Here is a 16,763-nt window from a genome sequence, read left to right on the forward strand (position 1 = left end):
CGTACAAAGTACAATGTCAACGCTTTCGTCCAAATTGCAAGCACAAGCCTTCAAACACCTTTGAAATGACCGTTGCAAAATTCCACTAATCCTTTGTTTGTGTTTTCGAATCCAATAGACAGCTTTTGCATTGATAATTCTTCAATTCTTGAATCTTTTGCAAATCCAGTTGAGATTCAGCTTCTGGTGAAATAGCTTCTGATGAGGCAGCTTCTGATGATGCAGCTTCTGATGATATGACTTCTGCAGCTTCTGATGATGCAGCTTCTGATGATATGACTTCTGCAGCTTCTGATGATATGACTTCTGGACTTCTTGTCTTCAGGAGCACTATTCTTACTTCAGAAGCGTCTTAACTTCAGGAGCACTATTCTCACTTCAGAAGCGACTTAATTTCAGGAGCGCTTTCTCTCTTCAGTAACAAGTTGCCTTCAGGAGCGTCCAAGCTTCAAATTTTTGTTGTTTCCTTTGCTCTTTATTTGCTCATTCAGAACCAATGATGATGTAACTTTATAATTATGGTCCTGTACACTTGAACAAATATTAGCTAGTCCAATTTACAATTTTTAATACCTTGTTATCATCAAAACTCTTTAAGGTTCATTGTTAAACACATTTTGTTCCAACACAATCATGGTTAATCTATTAATAAAGGCAATACTAAATTTTGGTGTAGCCTTTTTTTACTTTCCAACTTCACCCTTATCAGTTTCCAACTTCCTATATAGTTAATTTCTCACCCATGCCAATTCCATAACTTCCCTGCGGTTTCTTTTTCTATTCTTTTACCTTTGCAGTTTTTTTCCTTTCTTTCTTAGAGGCGACATATATGAATGAGGAGGGAGGATATTACAACAGGAAACACAAATGCGCAAATTGAAAGGAATAGCATCTCACTTCAATGTTATGGGAGGAACTCATATAACAATGGTTATAAAGGATCTCATGTTATCTTAACGGTAGGTCTGTAAACATTGACGATGATTGTTCTTCAACAATGTGCATCTCACTTCAACTACCATGTATTTCAAGTGTTCAATTATTTTCCATTGTCAATTACTCTTTTTTTTATGATTGAAATTAAAATATATTAAAAAATTCATTTGTATTAAAATATTAACATCAAATAGCATATACAAATTTTTTATTATCTATATCTTTACCATTTTTCGATTAACTCTAATGCCATTTTTGTTTTATAATTTTTGTATTATTGGGTTATTTGTCATCTTTTAAGAAGTTTTTGTGTTATTTGTTAATGGACTGTGAACTTTTTTTAATTGCCGTTTATTTACTACTGTCATTATTAATGTTGGTGCATTTGATATTCCTTTTTAATATATATACATTGGTTAATTGTAAAAAAACAATTTGGTTAGTAAATGAAGACGTGTTTGTGTCTGTGTATGTGTTTTATGTGTTGCTATGTTTAAAGTACTTTAATTTGAAACAGAGATGAGTGATTCTTCTGTTGCTTTTATTTTCTTTAGATTTGGTAGAATTGAAGAGAAAATTTTGGTGCTCATATGGTACATGGTCGTCCTACGTCCTCATTAGACTTGAGGTAGGTTAAAAGTATTTTTTAATTTTTACTTACAGTTTGTACTCAAATTAAATTTGCATTTGTGGCTTATGTTACTTTCACTTTAACCATTATGTGAACCGTATTTCAGAGAAATTGTTTTATCCTTTGTGTTCGACTTTAGTTTGGGTGTATTCAAATTGTTATATTCTTTATCTCATTCTGTCTCTCTATCTCTACTTCGTTTTCATTGTTTTTGTTCAAATTTTGTGTAGATAATTCATTAAATGAAATTATATGTGTTAATTTTTCTTTTTTCCTTTTTTTTATTGGCTCTGTTTATGGTAAGTTGGAGGGCTATGCCTATAATGGTGATATTATGTGAGGGACAAACCATCAACATATCAAAGAAGAGGAGTAGCTATCAAAGTAAGAAAGAAATAAGAAACTCAACCCGTATGAAAAAGAGAGGGGGGTGCGTTAAGGAAAAGGGAAACGACCAACCATATGAGAGAGAGAAGGCAAATGAAGAATAGAAGACGAAGGCATTGGCAAAAAAGTAGACCTAGAAGATAGTCATCCTTTGTAGTGGGAACACAAAACCGAGACCGTTTTTCCAACTTTCGGGCACTGCTTGCATCCATATGACCTCGACGCTAAAACGATGGGAAGAACAACATTATTGATTTGTTTTAATTTTCAATTTCTGTTTTTATTATTTCTTTGATTTGATTTTGGAGCAATTCGACTGAAAGTTGTTTAAATTTTATTATTTCAATATTCAAATGTGTAAGATGGGTGGTAATTTTTTTTTTTTGAAGTAAGATGGTGGTAATTAACCTTAGAGTGTCCTACTAAATTGGGATAATTTTTTTTTTACTATAAAGTAAATTATTTTATTTGGTTGGTTTCAATTACAATTAGTCCATTACTTTTATTTCTCCAAGATTTCTCAAACAAGAACATCAATTATATGCCCCAATTTAATTAACATTCCACTTGCTAAGTTACATTGACTTTTCAATCAAAAATATCGCAAAGTATGAATAAGTCAAATGACTAATGTGTAAATTATATTCTTTCACTCTTTTTAAAATGTCTTCTTCGTTTGCAAGACTTGGATGTATTATCAAAGTTTTGTTCTTATTTCTTCTATTGGTTTTCCTTAGATTTTCCTAATTTTATATTTTGTGACAGACTCAAATGGCTTGAAAAATAATATATCATATGTGTATTGTTTTTCTGTAAATTAGTGATGAGAAAGATTTAATGTCTTCATCAAACCCACCCCATAACTGTCACTCATGTTTCATGCATATTCATCCTCCATAGATAGATGAGTATGCATCCCAAAACTAAGTATATATTAAGTACCTCTATGTTAAAGAAGGGCATGACGCATGAATTACATATCCTTCACTTTTTGATCAAGTTTGATCATTCTTTTATTTCTAATAATTTTCTCCAAGATATATCAGGAAAAACTAAACCAACATTAATGTTGAAAAACATACTGTTTATGAGTTACATGCATTAGCGCAGTAGAAAGAGCGGACAGACGGGCACGGGAGTGCCCGTCTGGACGCTAGTAGGTATAATAGGTATTAATAGGTATAGATAAATATAGATATAGATTAATTTGTTTTTTTGAAAAATAACTAAATATCCTTATTTACATGTTTGTTTGTTATTGGGATGAGAAAATTTTGAATTAAAAACAAACTTATTTGAAGAAGATTGTTTTATTAATTTCACTTTAAAGTGATAATTTCCAAATTATAATCATCTCTCTTCAAAGAAACCGTAATCTCCTTGCAAAATCACCTTATTGCGTTCATTGATCACAACAATTGCTCTTTTACACTTTGCAACCGTAAAGCGTATCATAATTTACCGTTCTCATGAATCTCTCACCACCGAAGTCGCAGCAGCCTCCGTCCAACGTGGCATCATCACTGATAATCCTCCCCGATGACCTTATCACAGAACTGCTTTCATTCCTTCCGGTCAAATATCTTATTCAATTCAGATGCGTTTGTAAATCATGGAAAATCCTAATCTCCGATTCTTTCTTCGTCAAATTGCACCTTCAACGATCTATACAAAACCCTCAACTTGCAGTCACATAGGATGTCATTGTGTCACCAATCTCCTTGAGTCATTTATTGGAGAATCCGTCGAAGCCGACCACCCTTACCAACGATCCTTACTATAGTTTGAATGATAAGGATTGTCGTTCTGTTGCTGGTTCTTGCAATGGATTGTTATGTTTGTTGGGTTATTCCGAGGATAGAGAGATGTGGCTCCGTTTCTGAACCCTGCTACCAGGGCAATATCTGATAAATTAGGGCATTACCCTGCTGATTTCACAGGAGGTTTTGAGGTGGCATTTGGATACGATAATTCAACGGATACTTATAAGGTAGTGTACTTACAGTTACAGGAAGGGATGACGAGAGTATTTAGTTTGGGCGATAATGTTTGGAGAAATATTGAAAGTTTTCCTTTAGGTTATTACCTAGATAATCGTGTGCATTTGAGAGATAGTCTGAATTGGTTGGGATTACGTACTTACGTTGATGATTATGATGATTATGATTGCAAATATATTACTTCTATTGAGCAATGTATGATTGTTTCACTTGATCTGCGTACAGAGACATGCAAAGAGTTGCTTCTCCCTCGAGGTTTTGACGAAGTCCCATGTTATGAGCCATCTCTATGTGTGTTGATGGATTGCATTTGTTTTTCTCATCTTGTCAAGAAAACCCATTTGGTTATATGGCAGATGATGAATTATGGAGTTGAAGATTCTTGGACTCAATTACTCAAGATTAATCTTCAAATTCTGAAAAAAATCGATGAGTGGTCGGCATGGGTGCCATTGCACCTTTCTAAAAATTATGATACACTGATACTAGGAAGCACTCTTGAAGACGAATTTGCTGTCTATAATTTGAGAGATGGTAGCATAGAGAGAACTAGAATTACCAATGGGGAAAGCTCGTGGATCTATTGAAAGCTTGGTTTTCTGTCATTAAAAGTGAGTCCCTCTTCAAATTTATTTGAATAATTTCTGTTAATTCTTGTTCTGCTATTATTTTATACGATGGCTTTTATTTGATTATTTTGGCTCTTGGAAACAGTTTGACAATCTCTCCATTGAATGAATTTCTTTTGCTTTTATATTTAATGTAATTCACATAAGAGAAATTCCTTCTCACTTGAATATTCTTGGACGAGTCGGTTTTAGAACTAAGCTAAATAATGAAATGGTCTTCGTTGAGAGATCCTCTCAAGATGTTTAGAACATGTCGATGTGTTTGAAAATCCACAATTATTGTATATTCTTCTATTTTGTTTAAATGGTCGGTACACGCTGATTTGCAGAGTGAGAACCATTTTACTTTATATATATTCTTGTTCTTGATAATAATGCTGCTATGGAGTCTAGGTTTTGATATACATTCATTGTGTCATATGTGGTCGAGACTCTTATGGATGGCACATCATGCCCTTTTGAGCATCATGCAACTTCTTTGCTTTTGATTTATTTGTGTTTTACTATTTCACACTCCAATCTAACAAGATCCCTTTTTGAGTTGTAGATATCAACGTTATTGATGGTAAATGGCTGGATGAGGAAATGATTGAAAGAAAGAAAAGAAGAAAGAGGCTTATTGTAGATACGAATGCTTCAATTATAGTCCCTTGTATGTTTATCTTTTTGGTTTCTTTGTAGAACTTCATTTATACTTTTTTCTATGCAATTTAATTCACTTTTATAAGATCATTCGGGTATGAACAAGAACCATTTAGCAATTTGAAATCCTTTTCACATGTATTTAATACTGTGTTTTAAGAAGTATTGAACGTACGTCAAAAAAAAAAGAAGTATTGACCATGGTTTTCATTGCAGAAGAATCCAAAAGTTTTGGCATAGTTTATAGGATGGCTTTGTTATTATATGCTCTTTTAACAGGCCATGCTTTGACTAATTTGGTAGTGTTTAACCAGCAAAGAATCTTCTCTTAGAATTATAAATGATCTGACCCGACGATACCTCCGTATAAGAATGAAAAATATTAATTAGGCGGCGGACAATTTTCTGGGCTCCTGTGCAAAAAATATTATATCATATGCATATAAAGTGTGAGTAGGAAGTGAAACACCGGGAGCGGGAACAAGCTTCCCAAAAAGATGAGCCATGGAAATGGCGCGAGATAATGAGATATAAAATAAATATATATATATATATATATATATATATATATATATATATATATATATATATATATATATATATTTTTTTTTTATCAAAGCTTCCATTAATCATAGAGTATTCAGCTGAGTCTTGGTAGAAGGTGGTGCTGTCTTAAGTTTTATCTCACTTCTAACATTAAGGAAGTTGGGTACTTCATGTTTACTTCAGTTTACCTAACTTCCTTCATGTTTACTTAGTGTTGGTTGGAATAAAGTCCTTCATGTTTTTACCCAACTTCCTTAATGTTAGAAGTGAGATAACATTTAAGACGGCACCACCATCTATAAACAGCTTGGCATTTAATGACAGCGAAAAACCGTAGATAAATGTCTTTTAATCGTAGGTATAGTATAGCACGAAATACCTATCTTTGGCAGATTTTTTCGTGGACAATTGTGGCACTATCTGGTGTTTACATATGGATTTTGGCCGTGGGTATAAAGCTTAACCAATAAATACAGTTTTTCACCTACAGGCTACAGCTCTTTTCGGTCACTATACACCTCAGCAACAACTAGTATACTCACAATCGCATAACACTCCTGATGCTTAATTAATTAAAATTTTATTTTAATTTTATTTTGAGTGATTAATTTATTTTATTTTATTTTTGACAAAAAGTGATTAATTTAATTAAAACTAAATACAATAACTTAAAATAACAATTTAGGATTATCATAATTAGATTTAATTTCATGTGGATTCAAAATCTAGTACAACCTTCTATAACAGTAAGGAGCCTTCCTTATAAAGAGCCAGTTTGTTCCCTATACCTTTAAGGTACCCTTGAAGTCGATCTTAGTCTCAGCTTCAAAAATCATCCTCTCAAATATCTCTAATCAACAACATCTGCATAAAACCCATACCAAAGAACATCAGAAAAACAAAGAAAGTGTAATGAAATTCACAAACAAACTCAGTAAAAGAAAAATAGAAAATAAAAAACACTAAAGAGGGAACGATATCATGCATCGTATCGTATTATCATATTATCAAGCAACATAAGTTGATACCAGAGATTTAAACCAGTATGGATTTCAAATTAGCAATATGTTAAACATGATTAACAAGTAATGAATGCACATGGTGTAACACCCCGGATTTTGATCCAAGACATTACGCCTAATTCATTCTCATTTCTTCGAAAAACACTACTTTTTTTTTTTAAAAAATCATCAATAAATTAATTCTTAGCAAAATCTATACAAAGTTCTTAACATAATTTAATGAAAATTCTTAAATTAAATATCCTTTTAACATTTACAATTCGATGAAAAACCCAATTTGTCCCCCGTACGCACTTCAAGCAAAAACTTCAAAGCATAGACCATCTCTTCTTTGGTACCTAAAATGTTAGTGTAAGGGTCAATTTCCTTATCTAAATTGGTTCATACTCAAAGCACCAGAAACAATGTCATAAAATAGTTAGTATCAAAACTTCCCAATCAAAAATAATTGAGAAAAATACATTCAAATCATATGTTTTTAAGTAAAGTTCATACACATTTCTTTTGCATTATAATAGTTTAATCACTTATCAACACACAAATGAATAACAACCCAACCCAATGCAATGCAATGATGTGTAAAATGCATACTCTTAAATATTACATGATCCAGATATAACCCGCCACTAAGGCATCCACACAGAATATAATTATAACCCGCCACACAGGCATCCACACAGAATATAATTATAACCCGCCACACATGCACCACACAAGATGCATATGACATGCATGATAATGATAATGAAAACTAAATCCCGCCACTTAGGCACCACTAAGAAATGAAAACTAAATCCCGCCACTTAGGCACCACTAAGAAATGAAAACTAAATCCCGCCATTTAGGCACCACTAAGAAATATGATATTAATCCGCCATTAAGGCAATTACAGTCAAGTATTAATGCATCATCAAGTACACAAACCAAAAGTCAATCATTTCACAAACTCACATTTTCATCTTTCTCTTTTCTTTAATTCATTAAAAAAACGTAACACTCCTTTTCCAACACCACAAAAAAAAAAAATATGCATAGCAAAATAAAATAAATGTCATTCTACATAACATTATCATACACACATCATATAAAATATAATTAAACTAATAACTTTTATAAAAGGTTAAATTTTACCATATGAATTCATATTTTAGTTGTTTTTCTTCTCAACAGACAAGAATCTCTACCTCTAATTCATAACATCATCCTAGTACTTAGTATGGACGTATGGTGAAAAAGCCCTTACCTCGTGTGTTTTCTTCCGAAGTCACGACTCTAAATCAAAGCATACCGGTCCTTACTCCGGTAAATCTATACTTGATTTTCGTTGGACAAAGCAAAGAAAAGATTATGCGGTGGATGATCCAAAGGCTCCACAAATATACCATGGATGAATAGAACTCCAATTATAAGGCCGAATTTGGTTCAAAAATGATGTCGTGAATTCCAAAAGTTTAAGCATGAAAAGGAAATGTTAACCTACTGATTGTGTAGTTTGGGAATGAGCATGGGTTCGTGTTTGTATTTGATTGAGCAAGTATTCTAATGTGATATTTTTGAATCAAAGGATTTACAATGATGATTGTATGAACAAAGTTGCTTAGGAAAAATCATTAAAATTGAATTGCATAAAAGTTGAATGCAAATTTAGAAAAAATCATTAAAAATGAGATTTTAGGAAAAGTTGCTTAATTTTTTTTTATCATTGAAACAAAATATGTTTAAGTAGCATAAGCATGGTATCAAATTGTGGTAGGTACTTAATATTGGTGTCCTCGTGAGTTTAGCTTAGTTGGTATGGACGATGCATAAAATATGCAAGGTCCGTGGTTCGAACGCCGGCCACTACCAAAAAATTGGTTATTGAATCAAGTTGGCGTTCCTTACATCCGTGGTTCGAAAGCCGGCCACTACCAAAAAACTGGTTATTGAATCAAGTTGGCGTTCCTTACAAAATTGTGAGATGCTAATTAATTTAATTTCTTAATTTTCTTATTCTAATTATAAATTTAATTTCTTAATTTTCAACTTATATTTTACCAAAATTGTTTTATTGATTTCACGTTAAACTTATAATTTCCAAACTATAATCGTCTCTGTCCTCTCCCAAAGAAACCCTAATCTCAATCGGCACCTAATGTGAATCTCAATCAATCTCATACAATATAATCTCTCAAGTGCTTTCATAATTTACCGCTCTCATGAATCTCTCACCACCGAAGTCGCGGCACCATCGGCCAAATGCGGCGTCATTGCCGATAATCCTCCCTGATGAGATTATCACAGAACTGCTTTCTTTCCTTCCGGTCAAATCTCTGATGCAATTCAAGTGTGTTTGTAAGTCATGGAAAATCCTAATTTCCGACTCTTCCTTCATCAATTTGCACTTCAAACGATCTACACAAAATCCTCAACTAGCACTGGTATATCTCGCACAATATGCAGAGATTGCCATTGTTTCAGCAATCCCCTTGAGTCATTTTCTCGTGAGTCTATCGAAGCCGGTCACCCTTACCAACGATCCTTAATTTCGTTTGAAGGATAAGGACTGTTTTTCAGTTGTTGGTTCTTGCAATGGATTGCTATGTTTGTATGGTTCTGCTAATGAGTCTAGAGAGATGTGGCTCCGTTTATGGAACCCGGCTACCAGGATAATATCTGATAAATTAGGGCATTATTCTGATGGTTTCACAAATTACCGGATGACATTTGGATATGATAATTCAACAGATACTTATAAGGTAGTGCGCTTACATCGAGGGGTGGGAGTTTTTAATTTCCGCGATAATGATTGAGAAATATTCAAAGTTTTCCCATCAGTTATTACCTAAATGATGGTGTGCATTTTAGGGGTAGTGTTAATTGGTTGGCAATTGACGATTACATCTATGCTTATGATGATGATGATGATTATTATGATTGCGAATATATTACTACCACTGAGCAATTTAAGATTGTTTCACTTGATCTAGGTACGGAGACATACAAAGATTTGCTTCTCCCTCGAGGTTTTGTTCAAGTGCCACATACTGAGCCATCTCTATGTGTGTTAATGGATTGCCTTTGTTTTTCTCATCTTGTCAAGGAAACCCATTTGTTTATATGGAAGATGATGGATTATGGAGTTGAAGAGTCTTGGACTCAATTACTTAAGATTAATTTTCAAATTATGAAAATATTTCCTGCATGGGGCTTGCCTTGGGATCCATTGCACCTTTCTAAAAATTATGATACACTGTTATTGAAAAACAGTCTTGAAGACATACCAGTTGTCTATAATTTGAGAGATGGTAGCGTAGAGAGAACTAGAATTACCAATGGTGAATGCTCGTGGATCTATATCAAGAATTATGTTGAAAGCTTGGTTTTGTGTCATTGAAAGTAAGCTCCTCTTTAAATTTATTTTAATTTCTGTTAATTCTTGAATGTTATGTGATTATTTTATATGATTGCTTTTACATTATTATTTTGGCTATTCGTAATGTTCACAAGAAATTCCTACTCTTCATTATTCTTGAATGAGTCTGTCCATAGAACTTTAAACAAAGCTCTATAATTAAGTGCAGCAGGGTTCTGTCGGACTCTCTGTTTTCTTCCTGCTGTCGTTTCTGTTAGGCGCTGCCCTTTTTTTGGTGTTTTTCTGTTTTCCTTTCCCTGCTGTGTTACAGGATGAGGACCTGTGCTTTTTCGGTGTTTTCGCCCGGCTTTTCTCTTCTTGAGATGGCTGTGTTAGCTTAATAAATTGTTGGCTGTTCAAAAAAAAAAATTAAAAAAAAAATAGTCCTTGAGTTTGGAGGGAGGATAATGCTAACAAGATGCATGTGAAAGCAAAAATGTTCTTACAAGAAACTGAACCATATCAGTAGTTGGCTTGAACGAATTTATTATAAATATAGATATAGATGTATACATACATGAGAAAGGGAAAAACGAAAGCATTTGGTTTCAAACTTCTATTAATTTGATTTACCCCAAATCTTTGGTATTGATACGTCGTTGAATGAACCGAGAGATTCTCATACGATGTTTAGAACATGGTTATCTATATATGTTTTAAGCATGCCGATGTTCGTGCACATCCACACTGGTTTTCAGAGAAAGAACCATTTTACTTTACATATATTCTTGTTCTTGATAATAATAATGCTATAGACTCTAGATTTTGATATACACTCACTGTGGCACATCATGCTCTTTTGAGCATCATGCAACTTCTTGATTTTGATTTATTGGTGTTTTACTATTTCACTCTCCAATCTAACAAACGCCCTTGTTGAGTTGTAGATCTGCAATCCTAACTTTAAAGATATCAACGTTATTGATGGTACATGGCTGGATGAGGAAATGATAGGAAGAAAGAAAAGAAGAAAGAGGCTTATGGTAGCTACAATTGCTTCAAATTGTAATACATGGTGGATGTTCTTTCATCCTATTTTTTTTCCATTTTATTGATGGTACATTTTATTGATGGTACATATGTTTCTGTAGTATGGTTCAGATCAGCATATTTATCATATGGCTTAACTGTACAAGTTGATGTCAATTCTTCACTTAAATCATCATCAATAATGGTGGAAACCAATTCTTCCTAGTACCACTAGGGATTAACAGATTGACAAAATCATCATCAATAATAGTGGAAACCAAACAATAAGAGAGCACTTCCGCAATAGTGAAGGTGCGAAAAACACAAGAAGGATGGGTTGAATTGTTTAGACCTTTTCTGAAAATCTTTTTGTAAGTTAAAAACTAATAAGAGGATGCCAAAGATAATCATAGAAGAGTAAGACACACATATTTATCTTGGTTCAGACCAAAATTCGGGATTAAATGCAGTCCACTCACCAGAGAGATTTTTCCACTATAATTACACAAGATTGCAATTTAATTAGACACACAAAGTCTAAGAATTTCTGTCTCTTCTTGATGACTTCTACAATCAGAGTTTACAATAAATTTTTTGTTGTTAACACTATTGACTCAAAGCGAAGAGTGTTAAACTAAATTAAGCTCAAATTACTTCAAAACACTAAATTAAGTTCAAATTATTTCTAAACACTAAATTAAGCTCGGATGATTCTAGTGGACTGAGTCGGTCTACCTACTTCAAGGAGATGTTGGTGTTTTCTCTCAACTCTACCATTTTTTTTTTTTGGAGTTTCAACACAGAATTTATGATGGATGGTGCCAAGAGTATCATAGAAGCTGGTTAAAAGAAACTCAAGGCCAATATCAGATCTAACAATCTTAGGACTAATATGATGTTGAGTTTGAATTCTAGTAATGAATGTATGATGATGATTAGAAACATCAACTTTTGATTTAAGAAGAACAATCCACACATATTCTATGGTCATCTAGAATAGTGAGAAAATATTTATAGCCATGCACAGAAGACACTGAAATATGTCTCCAAATATCAAAGTGTAAAGGTTCAAAGTTTGAGGAAACATGGGAAATACTCGATGAATAAGGTAAACGTTTGAAAGATTGATTTAAAAACGGAATTAAGCAGCCATGAATGAATAAGGTGATTGCGTCGTTCCAAAGCACTATGATTCAAATCATCAAAACCAGGAATTGGAACATTACCAATGATAAATGGAAGCTTGTTCTTTGCACCAAGAGCCCGCTACATAGAGTGATTCCATGTAAGTTAATTGGAAACATTAAGCTTTTGTGAAACCACTAGTGAATTGGGATTTTAGGTTGGATGAACATAGAAGATCGAATTAGTGTCTTGTTGAGCTTGTGTTTGACGAGGATCCAAGGATCAAATCAAGAAGCGAAGAAGAACGACCAAGAATTGGTTTAGAAAACGTCGTGTAATGAAGATCAGAAATCAGTGATCTTGTATGAAAAACAAAGAAAAGTGATTCACAATGTTGAATCATGAAGAAACAGAAAAATGAGAACGAAAAACTCGTTGCAATCAAGAAATGATGAAGAACAAGGTTCAGCATCAATAGAGGATGAAGAACAAAGGAGAAAACGCAACACAAAAATGGTTAGGATCGAATTGTAACAAACTCTCTCTCTCTCTCTCTCTCTCTCTCTCTCTCTCTCTCTCTCTCTCTATCTATCTGTCTCTCAAAGGAAGAAAGAGCTTTGTTATCATATTGTGAGTGAATGGATAAAAGCTTCATTGATTGATTATTGAGAGTACAATTACTATATATGCACAAGTACTAGACTATACTAGCTTACAATGCAAGGTATCCCATATGATTACTACCAACTATATTAACTAACTAAGTAACTTGTAGTCTAAATAATCTAATTCTTCTTGTTATCATTTTCATGATGCAATATCTTTTTTTTTTTAGCATTCAATTGAGATATCTAAACGAGATTCATACAACGATGAATCATTTCTTATTTTTTTCTCATCATTGGAGGAACAATAATCTGGTAGTATAGGTAACAAAGAAATAGTTGAAATAGCTTAAATAAGTTACGGTATCATCAAAATTTCTTAAGAAAAATCAATAAAAGTGAAATACAAAAAGGTTGTGTGCAAATTAAAAGAATATCATTAAAAGTGTCAGTTTCGTAAAAGTTGCTTAATTTTTTTTTTTATATAACTGGATCAAAATATACTTGAGTTGTATAGTGTGATATGGATTTCTGGAAGCCACTTCAAATTCAAATTGGTTATGAAATAAAGTTGGAGTTCCTTACAAAATTATCACAGAAATGCTCTTAATAATAATTAATTTAATTTAATTTACCTTTATATATGTTTTTGACTTCTATATGAATATTAAAACATACTTGGCAATTCCCTCGTGAGTTTATCTCAGTTGGTTGGACAATGCATAAAAATATGCAAGGTTCGGGGTTCAAACCCCGGCCACTACCAAAAAAAAAATACTTGGCAATCTTTGTTGGTTGTATCGAGGGGAACAACAGATGTACAGCATAAAAGTGGCTGCTAAAAAAGTAACATAACTTTTTGTTTTGTGCTAATTTTTTGTGAGTTTGATTTGTGGTTAACGGAGGTAAAAGAAGGTTAATGGGGACGATCAGTGACATGGATTAGTAATTTACGTGTTATTTTATAATTGGCTAACAATAAGAATAGTTAATAAGGAACCGTGTGTAAGTTTTTTCTTTAAATTAAATTTATTTTTATTTATTTGTTACATGTGTTATTGGTATTTTAAAATTAAGGGTATTTTTGAAAAGAAAAGTCCAACCCAAAAGTGCTGAAAGTGGTAGTTTTTTTATATATAGTATAGATAGTATGAATGAAGTGAAATATTTAATCGATAGGATTGAAAGTATTATATATAGTTTGTTGAGATATTTACGCTGCATAAAATGTTAGGAAATCAATAAAAATATAAATAAAATATTAAGTGAATAAGATCAAAAATTTGGTGAGATATTTATGCGAAAAAAATTTTGATTTTAAAAAATTAAAAAAACAAATATTGAGAATAAACGTGGAAGTGACATGTGATATAAAAAACCTTACTTTGTATATATACCCTATCATAACAAATTTATTAATTTCACCTTTTATTTTTTACCAAAATTGTTTAATTAATCGTATCTCTAACAAACATACCCTAATCTCCTTCCAGAAGTAAGCTAATTTATACAAATCTGTAGCACTGCAAATCTTTGAATCTCAATCGATATCATGTAATATTAACTCTCAACTTCGTTCATTGATCACAGAAAATTGCTCTTCCACACAACCGGTCTCATGAATCTCTCACCACCGAAGTCGCAGCAGTCCAACGCGGAGTCTTTGCCCATTATCCTCCCTGACGAACTTATCACAGAACTGCTTTCTTTCCTTCCGGTCAAATCTCTGCTGCAATTCAGGTGCGTTTGTAAGTCATGGAAAATCCTAATTTCCGATTCTTACTTCGTCAAGTTACACCTTCAGCGATCTATACAAAACCCTCGACTTGCAGTCACATGGGGAGTATATAGTTGTAGTTTAGAAACAATGGATGTCACTGTTTCAACAATTTCCTTTACTCATTTGCTGGAGAGTCCGTTAAAGCCGATAACCCTTACCAATGATCCTTACTATTGTTCGATTGAGGATTGTCGTTCAGTTGTTGGTTCTTGCAATGGATTGCTATGTTTGTACGGTGGTTATTCTAGGTCTGGAGAGATGTGGCTCCGTTTCTGGAACCCTGCTACCAGGATAATATCTGATCGATTAGGGCATCGTACTATTTATATCGAAGGTTGCCAGATGGCGTTTGGATATGATAATTCAACGGATACTTATAAGGTAGTGTACTTACATCAAGGAGCGAGAGTGTTAAGTTTGGGAGATAATGTTTGGAGAAATATTCAAAGTTTTCCTGTCAGTTATTACCTAAATAATGGTGTGCATTTGAGAGGTAGTGTTAATTGGTTGGCAATTCACGATTACATCTATTCTAATGATGATGATGATGAATATTATGATTGCGAATATATTACTATTGAGCAGTTTAAGATTGTTTCATTTGACCTGGGTACGGAGACATACAAAGAGTTGCTTCCCCCTCGAGGTTTTGGTCAAGTACCACATATTGAGCCATCTCTATGTGTGTTGATGGATTGCCTTTGTTTCTCTCATGTTTACGAGGAAACCCATTTTGTTTTATGGAAGATGACGGATTATGGAGTTGAAGATTCTTGGACTCAAATACTTAAGATTAATTTTCAAATTATGGAAAAATTTGCTTCTGATTGTTTTCCATGGGTTCCATTGCACCTTTCTAAAAATTATGATACACTGTTATTGGAAAACCGTGTTGAAGCCTTACCGGTTGTCTACAATTTGAGAGATGGTAGCGTAGAGAGAACTAGAATTACCAACAGTAAATGCTATCTGATCTATACGAATAATTATGTTGAAAGCTTGGTTTCGTGTCATTAAAAGTAGTTCCTCATCAGATTTATTTGAATTTTTTGTTAATTCTTGGGTGTTGTGTGATTATTTTCTATGATGGCTTTTATTTGAGTATTTTGGCTATTGGTAACGGTCTGAAAATCTCTCAATCGAATGAATATCTTTTGCTTTTTTATTTGAGGTAACTCGCACAAGAATTCCTTCTCTTGATAATTCTTGAATGAGTCGGTCTATACAACTTTAAACAAAGCTAACTAAAACAGTCCTTGAGTTTGGAGGGAGGATAATACTAACAAGTTGGATGGGAAAGCAAAAATGTTTTTACAAGAAACTGAACCATATCAATAGTTGGCTTGGACGAATTTATTATATATATAAATATAGATGTATACATACATGAGAAAGGGAAAAACAAGAGCATTTTGTTTCAAATCTCTATTAATTTGATTTACCTCAAAACTTTGGTATAGATACTTTGTTGAATGAACTGAGAGATCTTCTTACAATATTTAGAACATGGTTATCAATATATTTGTATAATCGGTTTGAGCACATCCACGCTGATTTGCAGAGCGAGAACCATTTTACTTTATATATATTCATGCTCTTTTGCATCATGCAACTTTGCTTTTGATCTATTTGTGTTTTACTATTTCATTCTCCAATCTAACAAGATCCCTTTTTGAGTTGTAGATCTGCAATCCTAACTTTAAAGATGCTAGGAAGAAAGAAAAGAAGAAAGAGGCTTATTGTAAATACGATTGCTTCAAATTATAGTCCTTTTCATGTTTATCTTTTTGGTTCCTTTAAGTTTCTTTGTGGCATTTTACTCTACTATTTCTAGAACTTCAAAGTGTACTGTTTTATATGCAATTTAAGTGCACTTTTATAGGACCCTTCGGGTATGATAAGAATTTTGTTGTAATTAAACAAAAACCACTTTAAACAATAGTCTATAGTAGATGTTCATTTATCCTTTTTTTACCTTTTATTTGGTTTTTCTGTCAAATAAATGTCACATTTTTTACCATCTACAATGCAACTGTTCACCTTCCATGTTTGCTCAAAAGAATGTCATTGAAAAATAAGAAGTATTTACTAGTTTTA

General features: G+C 32.9%; 1 protein-coding gene, 1 long non-coding RNA gene and 2 pseudogenes across 3 annotated transcripts; all 4 read left to right on the forward strand.

Annotated features, from left to right (window-relative positions):
* The first annotated feature begins 818 nt into the window (after window positions 1-818).
* LOC146907432 (uncharacterized) lies at window positions 819-2,225 on the forward strand. Its single transcript, XR_015019543.1, has 2 exons — window positions 819-959; window positions 1,872-2,225. It is a non-coding gene; the product is annotated as an uncharacterized LOC146907432 (long non-coding RNA).
* Window positions 2,226-3,326: 1,101 nt separating this feature from the next.
* Window positions 3,327-4,543, forward strand: LOC146907433 (F-box/kelch-repeat protein At3g23880-like; annotated as a pseudogene).
* A 4,448-nt stretch (window positions 4,544-8,991) lies between these two features.
* Window positions 8,992-11,222, forward strand: LOC146907434 (F-box/kelch-repeat protein At3g23880-like; annotated as a pseudogene). Its single transcript, XR_015019544.1, has 2 exons — window positions 8,992-10,171; window positions 11,075-11,222. The product of XR_015019544.1 is annotated as an F-box/kelch-repeat protein At3g23880-like (transcript).
* Window positions 11,223-14,504: 3,282 nt separating this feature from the next.
* LOC146907435 (F-box/kelch-repeat protein At3g23880-like) lies at window positions 14,505-15,683 on the forward strand. Its single transcript, XM_085727284.1, has one exon. It carries the CDS (start codon window positions 14,505-14,507, stop codon window positions 15,681-15,683), a length of 1,179 nt encoding a protein of 392 aa, XP_085583410.1.
* The last annotated feature ends 1,080 nt before the right edge of the window (window positions 15,684-16,763 follow it).

Source organism: Medicago sativa, chromosome 7 (assembly GCF_051527215.1).
Source record: "Medicago sativa cultivar Bolivia chromosome 7, Bolivia_mono, whole genome shotgun sequence".
NCBI classification, from domain to species: Eukaryota; Viridiplantae; Streptophyta; class Magnoliopsida; order Fabales; family Fabaceae; genus Medicago; species Medicago sativa.

What these genes read in the sequence shown, in the direction of transcription:
- LOC146907435 (XM_085727284.1), top strand. Translation starts at nt 14,505, where the DNA reads ATGAATCTCTCACCACCGAAGTCGCAGCAGTCCAACGCGGAGTCTTTG.